This window comes from Cariama cristata, unplaced genomic scaffold, assembly GCF_000690535.1.
Source record: "Cariama cristata isolate BGI_N322 unplaced genomic scaffold, ASM69053v1 scaffold7391, whole genome shotgun sequence".
NCBI lineage: Eukaryota > Metazoa > Chordata > Aves > Cariamiformes > Cariamidae > Cariama > Cariama cristata.
Window position 1 is genome coordinate 51,393 of NW_009599788.1, and position 19,203 is coordinate 70,595.

At 37.9% G+C, this 19,203-nt stretch overlaps 1 protein-coding gene across 1 annotated transcript in view; it reads left to right on the plus strand.

The window, feature by feature from the left end:
• Nucleotides 1-19,203, plus strand: part of SLC25A13 (solute carrier family 25 (aspartate/glutamate carrier), member 13) — a 78,674-nt gene that overhangs the window by 26,794 nt on the left and 32,677 nt on the right. The window contains exons 5-11 of the mRNA XM_009709800.1: nucleotides 5,671-5,817; nucleotides 7,382-7,520; nucleotides 8,349-8,442; nucleotides 8,619-8,703; nucleotides 10,901-10,985; nucleotides 11,409-11,567; nucleotides 18,454-18,506. Of these exons, the coding sequence (XP_009708102.1) occupies nucleotides 5,671-5,817; nucleotides 7,382-7,520; nucleotides 8,349-8,442; nucleotides 8,619-8,703; nucleotides 10,901-10,985; nucleotides 11,409-11,567; nucleotides 18,454-18,506 (762 nt within the window). The remainder of the gene's footprint in view (nucleotides 1-5,670; nucleotides 5,818-7,381; nucleotides 7,521-8,348; nucleotides 8,443-8,618; nucleotides 8,704-10,900; nucleotides 10,986-11,408; nucleotides 11,568-18,453; nucleotides 18,507-19,203) is intronic.

The window sequence follows — 19,203 nt, forward strand, 5'->3', positions numbered from 1 at the left end:
GTAGAACAGAGCCTAATTAACTTTGTATGAAGAGGACGTCAGGTATCACATGATTAAATTGTATTCTCTTAGGTTTTGTATTGACTATTGTAACTCCTAAGTAGCTAAGACATAGACTAGTTTTGTGACAGAATAGCGAACTAGAACTTCTTTTGGATAAAAAAAAAAAAGTTACTTGATTAGGAAAAAATGCCTTTGGCCACATATTCTGGTGTTGTAGTACCTCCTTCCAACTACAGAATAAGCACTGGATATGTATCCTTATTTTGGTGGATTAAAATCAGAGTCTCAACAGAGTACCAGTTCTGTTTGCCTCATGCATCTGTTTGTTTAGAGATCTGAGGAAAACGTGAAGAAAAACCCAGAATGAAAAAAGGACACTTTTTTACCCCAAAAGAAGAGGGAGGGGAGAGGTGAGAGAGGTTAGAGCCACAGACCTAAAAGAGTCTGTAACGTCATGGCTCTGTGTTTGAAAGATTTGATTTCTTCCTTTGTGTCTTTGGGTTCTTTTGTGTTTTTTCTTTAAATTAGGAAAAGCAATAGCTGAGGCAGGAGTTTTCTAACTTTGGAGATGAGTCCTAACTACTAGGCTTTCTTATCCTGTGGAGGGGTGTTCTTCTTTCCTTGTCTGAAAGGACTTTTCTTGGATGTGATCGTATTCTGGGGAGAATTGTATTTGGTTTTGTTGTGTCTTGCCTCTGCCTCTTTTTTGTATTTTTTAACCGGCTCTACTGCAAAAGTGGGTCTTAGCTAGTTGCAGTGCAGAGTGAAAGGTTGTGTTGGAACACGTCAGTGGTCCTTATGAGCCAAACAGCGCTTTTGGTGATGATCTATATAAGACAGAAAGAGGGAGACAGAGCATAAACCTGGAGAATAAGGATAATGATTCTGAGTGTCTTCTAGAGATGTGAGATGCATTCAGGGAAAGTTCCAAGGATGCTAATAAAGATGCCCTTAGCATTGGGGCAGGCGGCAAGGACTTTCAAATAGATTAATTGTCATAAGAGTCTGCTGAAGCTGTCCACTATCAGTACAATCTGTTAGCATGCTCCGTCAGTCACGGTGATTGGGTACATCTGTTTACCCTCTTTCTAGAACTGTAAATCTTTGAAACACATGAATTTTCCTGCTTATTCTTGCCTTGCTGCGTTGTATTATAGATACTGAAGTCTGGGCACAGAAGTGACTCTCAGCACAAATTGGAGAGTTAATGTTCGCAGGCATAGAAATCTTACTTTAAGCTCAAAGCTCTGTAACCTTTGGTACTCAGCCTTTCCTTCTGACACTCTGCCTGTGCATGAGTTAGTCTCCTCAGTCTGATGTCTAGACCTTGGACCTTAGACAGCATGAGACCACAGTGGATACCAAGTTACCTTTCTGCATTCCTGATGTGTGAATGATCTTTACATTGCACTTAACATGGACCAGATGGTTATGTAAGGTGCTTCAGGTACTGCTTTGTAAGTACAGTGTAATTTGCAACTTTTAATGAAATAATCCAGCTAGATTCAAATTCGTTCACGTTGGGTCCTGTTATGCCACATAAAATGGTTATATATTCATTATCTGTCGCAGCATTTGGGCTGATCATCACTTCTGGCAAAGCTGAAGGTACATGGAAAATAACATTAGTACATTTTATCCATGCACAAGATGGATCTCTTCTGGCTTTAAATAAGAGAGTTTATATGGGATTCTGAATGTTTATATCCTGCCAACACTTTTTTTTGTCTGCAGTAAGAGAGATGCCCAAAAATATAGCCTCCAAACTGCTTGGCTGTAATACAGTTAACAAGCTATTTGCATCAGCCTAGAGCTCAAGTTTTGTTGTTTTAGCCTGCTTCTTGTTTTGCTACCTTAAAATTAGCTCATATATCTCCACTATATATCCGTCACATCTGTATCTGTTTGGATATGGTTATGTTCCATGATCACTTACGTGGGAAGTCTGCTTCATGAAGAGCAACATTGGCCCCTTTCTCAGCATGTAAAATCTATTCTGCAGGACGAATTTTAACATACACTTATATGGGGGCCTGGTGAATCCATTTCCATATTGTCTGGGAATTTATTTGTACCCAGCATATTAGTTGATGAAGTAGTACTTTTATAATTGAACCGTGGGATCTGCTCTAGAGGAAAGGATTGTGCTGTATCTGATGACTTGTAGATCTGTTGGAATGAAACCCAAACATAAATTTCGATCTAAGTGGAAAGTAAAGAAGCTTTTAATGAGCTGTAAGTGAAGCTGAGGTAAAATCTCTCGATAGGAAATGATTTAATGAAAATTCTGATGCCAGCATGCCTGCCATGATGTGCAAATTAATTTTTCACAAAGTCTTATACCACCTGGGGGAATTCTGGACTTCCAGTATCAAGGGAGAAACTTGTTTTCTAAGTATATCTAAGTTTACAGAAAGTCTAGTCGAAGAAGGTTCTTTAGGATGTGTAATTTGTATTGCAAAGCAATGAGGACTCTATTTCTTTAAACCTTAATCTGTCCAGGTAAACTGTCTTGGACAGAAATAGGTGAAACAATAAAAATTATTGCAAGTCAGATAGCATCTCTGAATACTACAACTTTGCTTTATTTTTAAGGTGGTATTTTTTATATTAGCTGCATATACACAGCATAGGTGATGTTGTGAACATGTCATAAAGATTTCCCTCGTAAATCGCTAGTAGCTACTGAGCCTCATTTTCAGACATAGTTAGTCATGCTGTGAGATGTCTCAACTTTCAGGCTTGGAGACTGAGGGAATAGATAACCTTTCTTTTGAGTTAAAGACTTTAAGGAGTTTATTACATTGTTATGCAATGTACAGTGATTAGAGAAGTGACATCTGTCTGGTTGTTTTGTGACAGACTTTACAGGTGAAATTTAGTTTTGAGACTAAGTATGTTACTGTGTAATGGTCTGCATGTTCTTGTATGCCATGTCACTGCCATGGTCATGGTTTGGGAGCGTCATGTGGCTGAAGGTCCATGTGCTTTTTTCTGCTTGGTGCAACTGGAAAATGCACAGCACAGCTCAAAATAACCGTAGCCTAAAAAGACCTTACCTTTCTGAGAAGGTGGGATGAATCTTCTCTATCTATTTGCAGTGTGCTTAAACCATTTTGTTTCTGAACTAAGGAGGAAGTGTGAATAGGGAGCTCCAGAAGACTGACGTCATCCTACTCAGAGTTTTGTGTTGCTGTCTATCTACAGCTCTAAGCAGCTCTTTCCTAGCCGGCAAGAACATGGGCAAATGGCAGCACCGAGTCCTTGACCATGTGTTTAACCAAGTAGCATAATTCTCCTCGCTGGTGGGTTCCATGTGTACCAAGAAGATTGAAAGGAATCACGTTAGCGAGGAGAAGATGGGGTGCTTTGGCTTGTGCTCAACTGTAGTACTGATAGCCTTTCTGCAATTATGTGGGTGATGACAAGAAATGTGCACTTAACGTACCTCTCTGGAACATGAACCATGCTTTACTTCTGTGGCCAAGACATCACTGTCAGCCAAAGTCCCACCAATGTTCTACATACCTGCAAACTTGCTGATGGGTGTACACAGATCGGAACAGATTGGACTTCTGCAAATGCTGTTCAGGTTCTTTACTGCATTTTAGTACTGGATTCTGCCAGCACAACACTGCCAGCAGTTTCAGTGGTTAAAACAAATTGAATGAGAGGAGAAGAAAGCAACATTCACAATTTCTCATGTAATCCTTTTGCTAAATTAAGTTTATTTTTTCTTTGGTGATGCTGCCATTTAATGACAAACATTTTTGTTCATTTGTCCATACATTTCCACCTGCAAGGTGCTGAGTTATTATACTTAATTCCTCTTCAGAGCTCTCTGCCTCTCAAGTAGCTGCCTGCCTCAAGCAGACAAAGTTTTTTTGTGTTCTTGTGCTCCTCCCACCATAAACCTCCCAAAATTGCTTGCTTCCAAATTTCTGTTGAAATTATAGTCACAATTGGAGTGAAGCAAGAGCTTATATGGCTGCATCCATCCAGAGTGAATATTATTGCTGAATTGTAACACCTCCACATAGGGGGCTGTAATGTAAAGGAAACGTGACAGAACTGAAATTGTAACACTTCAAATTATAACCCCCACAAGCGTTTCTCATCAAAAGCAGAAATTTCTGAATAATTCTGTGAGTGAAACACAGTGTTGAAACATTGATCAGTCCTTTCCCCCCCACCCCTTTCCTCCTTCTGCCTAATGTATTAGGAGAGTTTCATCATACTGTTCAGATCAGAGTACAGTGTTTTAATTAGAAATTAGGACTAAAATTGGAGAGGTCAGGAGGCTGAAATGAAAAGACAAGCATGGTTTGAGTGGCAGCATGCGTCAGTGGCTGTGGCATGGAGGAGGGATGGCGGCTACAGGTCTGATCCTACACCAGCTGAATTTGCCTTTTGCCCTTCACTCTATTCCCTTCAATGCTGCTGTGAGATAAATATCAACTTACAAGAAATCGTATTCACCATGAATACATCATGCTGGTGATTCTTGACTAGCCTGAGTCTTGGCTTCATATGACTTCTAAGGCATATATTTGCAAATATAATGGAGATTATAAGATAGTATCATGATCTACTGCAAGACTTGCTTAGTATTGCTGACATACTTTTACTGTGATTCCATTTTCTGAATAACTGATTATGAATATGTATTCAGACTAAGCACTGTATTTCCAGTGAAGAAGTTTTTATAAACTTTGAAATTTAAAGGGAGAACATGGCAATGATTTGTTTTCCTCCATTCAGCAAAGAAATACAGATTGGGAACTCTAACTACATCACCAAAAGGTATTTCTGGTTTTCGCAAACCTGTAGAACTGAACAAAAAGTTCATATGTATTATTAAGTTACTATGTGTGCAGAATTGTTCCTTTTAAATGAAAAATTAAAAAATAGTCTTAACAGTAATTTATGAAGCAAGGGTGAAGGTCATGGTAGAAAAAGATAGAGTTTGGAGAGATTAAATGTGTTTTTTCTCCCCTCTTCTCTCAGGGGTACATTTGAATCACAAAATGAGATTATCAGATGGTTGCATCAGATAATGCTTGTGATTGATCTCTGCCTGTTACTACTGCTGAAATATTGAGAAGTGCTCTTTAATCAGTCACGATACAAGGAGTTCTAAATTAAACTGCTGGTGTCTTTTGTAGACAAATAACTTTATGTTCTAAATGAAGATGCTTTTTGAGGAAATGCTTTCAGGATTAGCGGGTTTCTATGTGAAAATCTCTGATTGCATTGTCCTCATTCAAGGAATAGCAAATGCTTTTACAGAAAGTATTTTGACCTACTGTGACACATGCAATAAACTGGATAATGCACGTCATGGAACACTTTAATGTTCAGGAGTGGGAAGTTACCTGCACTGGTGTGTTGATACGTGTCCTTCATTTCTCAGTTAAATGAATTGCATGACCTAATGTCCAGATGGCAAAGAAATCATGATAGTTGTCCTAGATAGTGAGCTCAATGATAGAGACCGTATATGCCACTGATAGAAAAGGCTGAAAGTTACACATACAATAGCCAATTAAAATTAGATTACAGGTAATCATGTTTTGTCGATATCTTGTAGGATTGCATTATATAAAATCTAACTGTTACGGTGATGATTTTGAACCTAACTGTTGGTTTTTTTCCTATGTTTTTCAGGAGATACAGTTAGAACATGCAAAACAAGCTTTTGTGCAGAGAGACAATGCTCAGGCTGGAAGAGTCACAGCTATGGACTTCAGGGACATTATGGTCACTATCCGGCCACACATGCTGACACCATTTGTAGAAGAGTGTCTAGTAGCTGTGAGTAATTTGGTATCCCAACTGACAAAGGCCAGGGGTACAGACATGGGACTCCTTTTTTTATGTACCTCGACCACTATATGTGGCATGTAGTCCAGCTTATGGATGCAGGTTTTTAAGTTTAGCGGTTTATTATCTACACATCTGAAAGTTAACCCTTATTGCAGAATATGTATCCTCAATGTTCCTGGTCTCCTGAGACAAAAGACAAAGCAGGTAGATGGACCTTAGTAACGGCCTACAAATGTGGAGTTTGCCTGACTTTTTCCAGCCATTCCATCATAGCAGACTGTGTCACATGTGTCAAAATGCCAATGCATCCCACTTAGGAAGTCATCCTCAAGCGACTTGCTCTGTAATGTCAACTCTAAGCTCCTGAGTGTAATCTCTAAGCACTTGTGACAGTGTATGAACTGGAACATCACCCAAGGGCATTCACTATATATTAACTGATAGTTGTTACACTTGAGTGTACACTTTTTTCAGCTTGAAGTGCATGAACCAAATTAAATATTACAATTCTGCAATTTCACTGAATGAAAAAAAAAAAGTACATACACAGTTTCTAATCTTGGGAGCTTGTTGCAGCACTTTCCAAGTAATCCAAAGTCTGGCCCTATCAAGGTTTAAAGAAATCTGTTCTGCTTTGACTCGCAAGTGGGAATGCCAGGGAGATGTATGAGGTGATGAGAACTGCAAACTCTGGACAGAGTATTGGGAGAAGCATACAGCAAAAAGCATAGCAGAAGACTTAGGGACTGACAATGAGATCTGATACTTTCTTCCTTGATTCTCTCCCCAGTCTTGTTATCAGCTTTCTTGGGTCATACGCTCTCTCATAAAACATAAGATTTTTGATTCTCCCTCAAGGTCCATTAAATTTTGGCAAGCTTATGCGTTATTTTCAGAAATTTGCTTGATCACTGTTCCTATACTTTAAATAGGGAATTGATCCAACAATTTTTCTGTGTGCAGACCCAACACCACTTTAAAATAACGGTTTAGGCTCAGTTCTCATTTGAGAATGAATAACAGTTCGAACCTTATTGTTCCCATTTTGTTTGACTGCCTGATATAAGCATTGAGAGCTTACTGCTGGTTTTCCATGGCTTGACATGCCTGTGAATGTAAATGTTTCAGTTGACCTTTTTCAGAATATGTTTTGATTTTGTTGAAATTTTCTATATAGCAATATACTTTACATGTAGAAGTAGATTTCCTTATTACTAGAAATAAGCCAAGTTATGAAACATTTCCAACTGAAGCGGTACTGAAACTTGAACTTTGTAAATTACTACTGGTTATGTTGTTATAATCCTGCATGTGTATTTGTTTAGGTTTGTAGGGTGGGGAGAGTTTTATGTTCTGGTCGTGATTAGTTTCAGTAACATAAGAATCTTTCATAGTTCTTTTTTTTTTCTATTTTGCAGTTTTTTAAAAAAAGCAAGCATGTGCTACTGTTGCTCTTGTAAAATAACATTGTTTGAAAAGCTTTATTTCAAGATTTTTCTTAGTCTTGTAGCAGTCTCCTTTCTCTTTTCTTCTTTTGCTGTCTCCACTATAGGCTGCTGGAGGTACCACTTCTCATCAGGTCAGCTTCTCCTATTTTAATGGATTTAATTCTCTCCTTAACAACATGGAGCTCATTAGAAAGATCTACAGTACCCTGGCTGGAAGTAGAAAAGATGTGGAAGTCACTAAGGGTTCGTAGAAATGTTTGCAGTCTGGAAGTTTCTGGGTGTTTGGTTGGGGTGGATGGAGGGAAAGACTTCATCTGTATGCTTTCAAATCAATGGGAGGGGGAGAAAGCCTGCCTCATTAGCAGTCCTTGGTATGCCACTGTTTTGTACATTCCTGTTGGAGTCCACCCTCCAGGTTTTTCATTTTGTTTCAGTCAGAAGAAGGTCCTAGTAAACTGGTGGTGGGGGCAGGGTAAGGAAAGTATGTAAAGATATTTAAAAGTTTAAAAAACTTCCTAGGACTCCTGCCAAATTGGCAGCCTATTAAAGTGACCTTCAAGGGTAGTTGAAGAATTCCATAAACTTGTATTGGCGGCACAGTAAGCTGATCTACAAGCTTGGAACAAGATGTTATCTGCTCTATCTAACCACTTTTATAGAGAATTCCCTGTGCAATGCCAGAGTTTCATTAATGTGGTCTACTGGGACTATTCATGAAAAGTTCCACATCTCTTGACTCCTGGGTTTTTTTTCTGTTTGCTTTTTATTTAATTTTTTTTTCCCTCTGACCTGCAACTGATTGATACCGTATGTCAAATATCCTAAATCCTGCTGATAATGCTAAGCTTTAATACCAGAGAGTTGTACTTACTTGCATGAAAGATAGACCATTTAAAACATACACTTATGTAGTGGCATCAACACTTTTGTGGTGGGTCACTTTTATTCACCTTCTCTCTCCCCCACCAGCGTTTTCTAATTAATACTAAAATATAAAGCAACTCTGGGGTGCTCTGGATTATTTGTTCTGGTTTGATTAGTTTTCTTTTCTGTATTTTTATTCTGTTGCAGAGGAGTTTGTTCTGGCAGCTCAGAAATTTGGTCAGGTTACACCCATGGAAGTTGACATCTTGTTTCAGTTAGCAGATCTATATGAGCCACGGGGGTAAGTGGAGAATTATCTGTCCTCCTCTTTTTCCTTTCCTTCTCTGTCCTTCTTGGAAGGAGTGGGAGATGATGTTGGGGAACAGGAGAGGGTAGTGTGGTGGCCATATGCAGGTAACTGCTTGTGATCTGAAAATCGATCTCTAAGCAAACACTAAGCTGAGTTAATTTCCTCAGGCGCATGACGTTAGCTGATATTGAAAGAATTGCTCCCCTGGAGGAAGGGACGTTGCCCTACAACCTAGCTGAGGCTCAGAGGCAGGTAAGAACAGAAGCCAGTATGAAGCTATCATCTGTTTCCAGTGCCAGGTAAATAGATAGCCAGCCTCCCTCTGTGTTGTCAGCTAAGTTGCTTTTCTCTTGTGTTCAGTAACATCTGTGAGGAATACCTTCTTGTTAGAATTTATTTTTAACCTGTGTCATGTCCTGTCCATCTCTTCTCTGTGCCCCTTTCTCTTGGGCTGCATTTGGACAGGTTAAATGTAATTTACTTTGGAAAGATTAAATTTATATGGGTGTCGTCCAGCCATTCAGTAAATATTAGGTGTATACCTAATTAAGGTGTTTATGTTTTGTGATTCTGTTGCTGTCTGTTCTTTTTAATGAGGAATGAATACTTCCTGCTTCGAATATGGATGGTAAATTCAGCATCTAGCCTATTAAGTGGCAGCCCTTGTGGACACACGTGCGTGTGCCTGGCTTCAGAATATTCTCTGCTTTGCCTTACGCTCTGCTGAATATCACAATAGGAGAGATTATGTCTAGTCTAGCATCACAGTTTCAGTGAAAGCATTAATATTCTCTGCATTTCTAAAAACTAAAGGGTATTGAGTTTTGATGGTCTAACAGCAAATAAACTTTTGTTTGAGGAAAAAAAAAAAGGAGTGTTCTTTAAATGTCAAACCTGTTGATCTTTTAGTTTTCATATTATTTTAGTGTATCTTATATTTTAATTGACACAAGTTTCTATACAGATAGATTTAAAACTAGCCCTGTGGTTCTGTTTCTCTCTCTCTGTGTCTCTATTTTAAGGCAGTCTTAACTTTGTGTCTTGTGAGACTAAGGGGTTTTTTGTCGAGTTTTTTTTTCCTGCTCTGGGCCTGTGCGGAGACGCCAGTTTGACCACAATGAGTTGATGCAGGCTACATTTTTAGGACTACCAGGCCATAAGCCAGGCCTCTGTGTGTGTGTGTGTGTGTGTACACATGAGTCTCTCCTGCTTCTCTTTCTTCTTCTTCTCCCTCCCGTATGTGTGAACACCCCTACCACTGCTCCAAGGCAGTATCTAGGGTGGCAGTTTTCTGTTTGTTTGAGTAGTGACTAAATGTTGACTGTTCTCGGATGAATTCAAATGAGTTGGCTTCCAAAAGCTCACCGTCTATTCCTAGAAGACTACTAAAGGAGTTAAAAGTATTTGCATTGGACTGAATTCCAAGTAAAGTAAGTTACAATAGGTGGCAGTAAAATGTAGCCAAAAATGTGGTGCTGAAAGTAGCAGCTTCTTCAATTTTTGCTGTGGGGCCACTGTCTTTGCTAGTGTGATTTACGCCATTTTAAGAGGCTAGAACATATGAACCTGCTTAAGTCTTACCATTTCTTGTGCATACGTGTCCTATCTTTTCATTTTTCCATCCAATTCCTTTTTAATGTCAGCTGCTTGATCCTGAGATTGAAAAGATTTTCAACTATGTGGATTACTTCAATTTATTTTCTGGCCAACTCCAGCTACATTGGAATATTAGCTAAAACCTAGACACATTTTCAGGAAAAAAATACATCCATGGTTTTATTTTGTCCTTTTACTTGTAGCATCCTAAAAAAAAAAAGTATTACAAAAACTGATATTAAGTGTGGAAGGCTTAAGGCCCCTGCCAAACTTCTGTTTTCCTAATTACTTTCTTTCGTTAGACAACAATTTTAAATCTGGAGCACTTCTGAAATTTATTTTGCATTGGGTTGAATCTAGCACTTATAGACTGTGAGCAAAATGAAATTGTGAGGGTGCTTTATGAAACCTTATTTTCCTTTAGCTAATATGCGTGAACAATGCTTGCATGCTTGTTTTGATACCTTGAGAAGTAATAGATATACCTGGTTTTGGTGACAGTAAAAAGAAATTCCAAACTGGAGTTGCTTTTAGCTGTAGAAATTAATGACTTAAGATGCAATATGTGTGCCCTTATATGCATTAGACCATTGATTTTGGAGTTGTATAATTTTGTTTTAGTATCAGTCTTTCTTTTCTTTGATACTCCAATCTGAAGAGCCTACACTATATGGCACTTAGAAATCAGTGGAAAAGAAATAATAATTGAAAACAAAATCTCCAGTGTATTGTGGGATTTTTTCCAGATATCTATATTCTTATATCTGTCTAATCATGAGATGTGCTCTTGTGAAATATGAAGTTCTGATTATTTTTCTTGTCTTTCCATTTGTTTTAAATCCTGCCTTGACAGAAAGCTCCAGGTGATGTGTCTCGACCTATTCTCATCCAGATTGCAGAATCAGCGTACAGGTTTGCCCTTGGTTCAGTTGCTGGAGGTTAGTCATGGCTACGCAAAAGAACATTCACCTTCACTGGCTTTTTTCTTCCTTTCTTCTCCCCTTCTTCCTTTCTTTTAAGTATGGAGGGCTTCTCAGTCTTTCCCTTGGAGCCATGTCTAACGGATGGGGGTCATCTTGTCTACATGAGTTTTGGAATTTATGAGCCATTGGAGTTTGCAGGTGGTGTTACTATCTGATTTGTCACGAAACCAGTTTCAGAAGAATAAGATTAATAATGAGGTAGGACCAGGAAATGCTTTTGGTTAAAACTATGGGATGTAGTTTAACGTATCCAGAATATATCCTGGAGAGAAAAATGATACGACTGATACTTGAGATGTAAATTTGGAAGATGACAGTTGCAGTCAAGCACTGCAAATGCAAAATCATGTTTTCTTATACCTTCATTTTTATTTTCAGCTGTTGGAGCCACTGCAGTCTACCCGATTGATTTGGTAAAAACTCGAATGCAAAACCAGCGCTCTACAGGCTCCTTTGTGGGAGAACTTATGTATAAAAACAGCTTTGATTGCTTCAAGAAAGTGCTACGTTATGAAGGTTTCTTTGGGCTTTATAGAGGTAAGTTTAAAAGGTGGAGTATACTAATGATAAGATAGTAGTAAGAGTTTAGTGGGACTCTGGATTTTTAAGCCTTTTCTGTTAAGGCTTCAATTTTGCCTGTTTTATGCTTTTGCTTCAACTTGCAAACTTCTTGATAATTAAAACCTCATTGTAATGAGAACATTTCTGTAGGGCCTCTCTGTGCTTTCCTTCTTCATCTGCAATAGGGCAACATTAGCAATTTCCTACAGCCAAAATATACTGTTAGTCAAGTTTTCAATTTCCTTAGCAGTCCTTAGTACCAAGAATGTTTTGTCCTGTTTGGTAAGAAATTAGATCATCTGGTTTTGGTTTTTTGTTTCAGTGTTCTTTCTTATCTATTTTCTTCCTGTTTAAAAACATAAAAACATAGAGCAAATATGGTACTTTGTTATTAACCAGATATCTTTTTGTGGTATCTTTTGTGACAAAACTGTCTCTGAACCAATTGCATGTGCTTCACTAATCATTGGGAATGTTCATCTTTATCAAGTTTTATGTATACCTCTGCTTAGCTCGTCAATGTTGAGTCAGCCAGAGAGATGAGCTGGGTTTCAACCCACTTAGCTTTATACATGTAACCAATACACCCAAGTTGCGAAGCTACCTGTTCCGAACGCCCTTTGCAGTCAATGGAGAAAGCTCCAAAAGCTCAATTACTCTGTTCAGGTTGTAAAAGATTTGCACTTTAGGTATCTTAGGTAAGTGCCTGCAGTTAGATGGTGGTGCTTTTTTTTATTTTCCCCTTGTCCCAGTTATGGCATCAATGGTGTAAGTTCAGGTAATACAGAAGTAGTCATAAAGAATGATGAACTACTGCACGAGACTGCAGTTCTTCTCTGTCACAGAGATAAAACCAGTTATATTTCTGGTGTCCCAATTATTGAGATCTCTTATCCCCCTTTGCTGTATTCATTGGGGAGGATTTGAACCTTGAGTTACTTATTTCATTTTCATCCGACTTGCTTAGAAACTTTTTTTAAACTTTTTAAAATAAGAGTATTATAATAACAGAAATTAATTGCTAAAAGCAGTTGAGTCAGGAATGAAGAACAGAGGATTTCAGTAAAATACTGTTACAATCTGGCAAAGCTATATGCACCTGAAAAAAAAGTAACGCTTTATAAGACAACATTGAAACAACATTAAAACTAAGTGGTGCGATTGATACATGTGCACTCTTTAACATATGACCTGAATTACTGAAGGTTGGCTAAGTAGCTTCTCTGCAAAATACAGACTTTGTAATTATTTCAGCACAATTGGAGGTGGGAAGGCTCTGTTATTATTGACTGAGTTTGAGGCATTTTTTTGAGTGGGTCTTATAATTTAATAAAGAGTATTAACATGGTTTCTATTTTGTAAGGATTTATAGCAATCAGAATCTTATAAAGTGCCAGTTATAGGCTAAAGAACAAAATGTATTCCCTGGAAATGTATGTCTGCTTCTTCCAGTATCTTGAAAGAATAAATATGCAGAATTCCGCTATTATCTGCTTCTATCTTCTTGAAACTCTGAAGCACGGTGATTTTTTTCACCTGGAAAAAAAAAACCAACTCAGAAATGTCATAAACGCCTGTTCTTAACTCCATTTGCTTGTCGTGTTTTTGGGGTGATTTTTTCATTGCCAGATTTGGGCAGCTTTAGGAACCTTCATCAGTGTAGCTTATCCTTCCGTTCCCCATTCCCTTTACCACTTTTCAGTCTTCCAATGGGTACTGAATAGTGAAATCTCAGGCAGTTTGGTGGAGCTGAACTTCTAAACCCAGGGCAATAATCTGATTTCTGGATTATGTAGTAGAAATCATGTGATGGCAAAGAACACCATCATTTCAGAGGCAAATTGAGACCTGCGTTTCTACAGATTCTCTACTTAAAGGGCACCCTAATTTAACTTCTTTTTTTAAAGAGTCAAATAGAGAAGACTCCTTTAAAAATGTGGAACTTCCTCTGTGCAGTTCTGTAAATTCAGGCTGTTGCTTGCTTTCTATGGAGGTGACGTTGGAGAAAGCTGAGCAGCTGAGTGCAGAATGAAGGTTTCTGGTTAAGCTTCAGAGGACAAGAAAATTTGAAAGGAACATTTTATAATTAGTATGTTGACCCAATTTAATGCAGTAAACTAATAGCAAGAATCATTGCATTCTAGTTGTAAATACTGCACTAGGTAAGACGAACTACAGAGTACATTGCTTTTTGCTGCTCATTGATAACTGGTATTCTTTCTTACACTGTGGTGCATTCAGAGTTAAGTAAATGTGGGGGTTTTTTACTACTGGAGGAGGGAGTAGACATTGGTAGATTATAGTAGAAACATTTGGAGCAGTGGTCTCTTTGTTATGAAGCACTGCAAGAAAACAAGCAGGAATTATAAACCCTACTCTGAACTCAACCATTTCAGATTATATTTTTAATACAAGGCACATATTTCCATCCAGTAAAGTGAACTGATTTTTCTTTTTTGTATCACTATTTTATTCCAAACCTGAAAAGGGCAAAACTACCATGTTCTAAACCACCATCTCAGATAAAGATAAATTACACCATCTTGTGGATATAGAGAGAGCACTAAATTTTGTTTAATGTCAATTTTGTTCTAAGAATAATTGGTGTTTCCACTGAGAAGATACTTTGATTTAAAAAAAAAAAACAAAACAAACATGATATAAACCTCTGCAGAATCTTTATAATATGCATTATTTGAGTGCTGTGTTGTTAGATTCACTGTACATCTGAGATAAATTTTTCGTCTGTTTCTTTCTCAGCATGACTGAAAAGAATACTCATATCATATACTTAGAATTTACTGTTGTGTCTGCATTTATACGCAAAATATGTATTTAGAAACTCAGAGATATTTATGTATATGCAAACAGAAGAAAATTTTGGAACCTGTGATTTGTCAACATCTCTTCCAACTGATGAGGTCACCTAACATTTCTTAATATTGTTTTAATCAGAAGTCCACCTGATGAGTCACAAAATGCTTCACAGTCTTAAGCAGTGCATCTAGTGGAGATTATTTCACCTATACTTGATAGAAATTTTATGGGAAATTTAAGTATCAGAGATAATGTAGCTCATGAAAATGTTCAGTAGCCATGCTGTTAATGCCACTTCTCCTAAAGGATGAAAAAGAGAGGAAATGCTACGTAAGACTTTGTCATCTGTGATCATAAACTGTTAAGGAACTTGTTAGTTCTGTTTCTTCTGATGGTGCTTCTAGCACCGCAGTGACTCCAGATGCTGTCTAATCTTAGATTTTAATCATTCATTCATCATCCAACTTCATTATTACGGATGGACTCCCATGCTACTGATACAAGACCATGGCAGAAGCTTTCCTCCAGAAGTATGCAATGAAGTACCATTTTTGTAGAATGGAAGCACAAGCCCACTCCTGCCCAAAGTTCTGTCAAAGCACAAAATCATCTAGAAGTACCCCATTTCCAGTCTGAGGGAGCTGTGCTTGAATGGTAACTGGTGATCAAGTGTCCAATTTCTTGTGTGAATCCTGTAATATAAAAATTTGGCAATATTCTGTTACCACCTTTCTATCAGATGTCCAAATGATTTCAGATATTTTACCAAGACAGAGCAACAACTCCTTCAGTCAGTGAGGTTTTTCTAATATGAAGGGAAAATCATGTCCGTTACGCAGTGTGAAACTGAGGTTTCACTGTTAGACAACTGAATAAAATGCTTTGGCCAAATAAGATTTTTTTCTTTTTTTTTTTTTACTCAGTGCCATCACCACAGCTGGGCTGGATAAGCTATTGCATGTATATTCACAATGTATTTAGACTGCTTTCAGAAAGTAACTTGTATGATGTAGCAAACTGAATGCAGCTCTTGCAGCTCTCTTGTATATCCTTCACCTTCTCATAGAGTCCTCCTTCAACAGTGAGTCAAATATGAATTGGTACATGGGAGTTGCTACTAAAAAGCCTTGAATGTATAAAAATGGGTTGAATAACATATTTGCTGTGTACTATACTAGCAGGCTGCCTATGTGCAAAATGTTATTCTCTGATGTTATGAGGCATACATTTTTAAGATGCTGTCAGACATTTCTAAGCCTGTTGTACATCTGTGTATGTGTCATATGGTTGATCTGCTAATGCACAGTAACATTGAAAAATTCCCAGTGTGTCAGGATAACCCCAACAGAAAAATGACATTTTCATATGTGTCCTTTGATGTGCTTTGTTTCTTCCAAAACTTACCATCTTTACAATGTTCAGAAATCTTTCAACAGTGTTTCAGGGCTCCCATTGAAATGATAAAGAGAATTTAGTTTTAATGGTCATAACATATAGAATGCACAGGTAGCACTTACAGATGGCTTCATTACATAGGTGTGAGAGCAAATGAAGAGTCCCTCTACCTTCCGCAGTTACTGGAGACAGTAGGTCTAACTGGTATCTGGCAAAGCTTTAAAATGTAGTATTAAATTAATGTTGCCTTTTTTAGAATACTGTATGCTGTCTTGCAATAGATACACACAGCATTATCTGTAATTAAACTTACAAAGCACTTTTATACTATAAAATTATGCATGAAGTAGAGAGAAAAAGAGAAAAATGCTCTGGGGTTTTGGTTGTTCGGTTGGGTTTTTTGGTTTTTTTTTTTGGTGGTGGTTTGTTTTGGTTTTTTTTCCTAACTTCTACCTATTCTATTAAATCTTTCTCTTCTACATTGAAGTTTTATGGAGAGTTTTGAGTTGTAACAGTCCCATTGAGATTTGAGTGCAAAAGGAATGGACCAGATGGGAAAAAATAACTTGTGCCAAGATAAACATGTTTTTCCTGTGATTTTACAAGTGCCTTTCAAATGCAAAGTCTTTGGAACTGAAAAATGAAAAATGGTAAAAAGGGTGTCTTCAAATTGATCTAGTAAAAGTGAATTTGATTTGTCCTGCTTATGTTGCTTCCAAAACTGGAGCTTCATACAGATCTCTAACTGGACTATTTTTATAATTTTATATCTTGGTATTTTAGAATATCTTTTTCTGTAATTGATTTGATACAATGTAACTTCAAAGTCATGTTATATGTGGCTTAGGTGTAGTAATGTGTGTATATGTGATTTTAAAATTAATGATATCCAGGTTCTTTTGGTATTACGCATCTACTTGCAGACCTGCTTGAATTCTACTGTATTAGGCTTAGGATCAGGTAGTGTGCATGTAAAGTAAATGGAATGGTTTTTTAATCTCTGAAGATACAAATTCTTTAGCCATAATGTCTGTATAAAGCCACACGTGTCCTATAGCAAGATGTAAATATCATAGCAGTTACAAAGATAATTTTGTCTGTATAAGGTTAAAACTGAAAAAATCCTATTAATTGTATACCTTTGTGTTTTCTTCATAGTGCTGCAGAAAATGTAATATTTAATTACACAATTCTGACTGTCTTAATGGTTTTTCATTGAAGTTTGGATTCAAGTCACCTGTGCAAATAAAACTGTTCAAGAAATTCAGATTTTGAAATTTAACTTACTCTGGAGAATCTCTTTTTTTTTTTTTTTTGAGCAACTGTATTTGAACTTAGTGTTACTGTATTCTTTTGAATATCCAATCATAATTCAACATAGTTGTCTTGGGTAAATGTTAGGTATATATGTACATCATCTCATCTGTACATGCAATTAATTAGTCTTTTTGCCACTTGAAAAACAAAAATGCTAATACAGGTGCAAAATTTTAAAGGCATTAGTATATAAATATGACTGGTGCTCCTGCTACCACAAGCCAAATGGTGCTGTTCTCCAATGTCATTTCGTTATTAAGAGCATCAGTAGTAACCAGTAAAGCTGATGAATGGTAGCAGAATGGAAGAATACACTAATCCAGTGCACATACATTTTTCTCTTTGTTATTCTGATGTTTAGGTCTTTGGAAAAATGCTTTTCGGCAAGTTAACTCTCAAAGGCAGAACCTTAATTGTTGTCTTTTTCCCCAAAAGTAAAACTATGGAGAGGTGAAAATTTCAGGCTTTATAGAAAGTACCCAAAGATGCTGCCTGAGCTACTAAAACAAAGGGGATCTGCACCAAGAACTCTAGTTGGGGTGATTTTCTCTCATTTCTGAATGGTGTAATTTTGTTATGCTGATGACTGCTGGCAACGCCATTCTAACCCCAGGCTTAGCTGGTAAGCTTTGCATATTTTTAGGTTGTGTAGTCCAAAAGTTTACAGAATATCGACCTTTCACTTCAAGCAAGTGAAGCCAGCCGTCAGAGATTCCCCCTTCCAGTTCTGTAGCGCATGGCTTCTAACAAAATAAAATAGGAAATTCCATATGTGGGAAGAAAGCAGCAGAACTTCCTGTGTTTTAAGAACTGGTGAGTTAGCTGGGCAAAGAGCTCAAGAACGTGGTCATACATGTTTGAATGTTTTGTATTATTTTGATTCCTGTCCCCTTGGGTCCTGCCATCTAATGCCATTGTTTTTGCCAGAAAAAGGTACTGTGCTCATGATTTTTGAAGCGGATTCATCATGTATCTCACAAAATTAGTTAGAAAGTCTTAATTTTTGTCTGAAGATACAGAAAATAAATGTTAGTTTAGGACAGAGTACTGAAACATAGTGAATCTGTATTAGTATTTAAGCATAAAGTGAGCTAGTATCACGGATTTGAAAAAGCTAAAGAAACAAATACATATAGGCAGTGGTAGCACTTGAAGTGGTAGCACAAAGTCTGTTCTCAAAATGGAATGTTTAAGTACTCTTATTAAATATAAGAACACAAAATTGCTCTAAAAATTGCCTGTTTCTAGGTGGTGATCTCTACGTATATTTGTTGCTTTGTTTAGTTAATACCAAGTTACTCGATGCATTGAATTCTCTGTTTCCATGTTACAGGTCTGTTACCACAGCTATTAGGAGTAGCACCAGAGAAGGCCATAAAACTTACTGTAAGTTTGCAATTGATTGTTTTCAGATTTATCCACATTGTAAAGTCCATCTAATTACAGTTAGCATGTTAAGGATTTTTATCATCAATGTGTCAGCAACTTGATAGACAGTTCCCTAGGGCTCAGTTTTGGGACTAGTTCTGTTTACTATCTTTATCAGTAATCTGGACGAGGGGATTGAGTGCACCCTCAGTAAATTTGCAGATGACAGCAAGTCGGGTGGGAGTGTTGATCTCCTTGAGGGTAGGAGGGCTCTACAGAGGGATCTGGACAGGCTGGATCCATGGGCCGAGGCCATTTGTATGAAATTCCGCAAGGCCAAGTGCCAGGTCCTAGACTTGGGTCACAACAACCTCATGCAACACTACAGGCTTGGGGACGAGTGGCTGGAAAGCTGCTCGGCGGAAAAGGACCTGGGAGTGTTACAGCCAGCTGAACATGAGCCATCAGTGTGCCCAGGTGGCCAAGAAGGCCAACAGCATCCTGGCCTGTATCAGAAACAGTGTGGCCAGCAGGACCAGGGAAGTGATTGTCCTCCTGTACTCGGCACTGGTGAGGCCGCACCTTGAATACTGTGTTCAGTTTTGGGCCTCTCACTACAAGACAGATGTTGAGGTGCTGGAGCGAGTCCAGAGAAGGGCAATGAAGCTGGTGAAGGGCCTGGAGCACAAGGCTGATGGGGAGCGGCTGGGGGGGG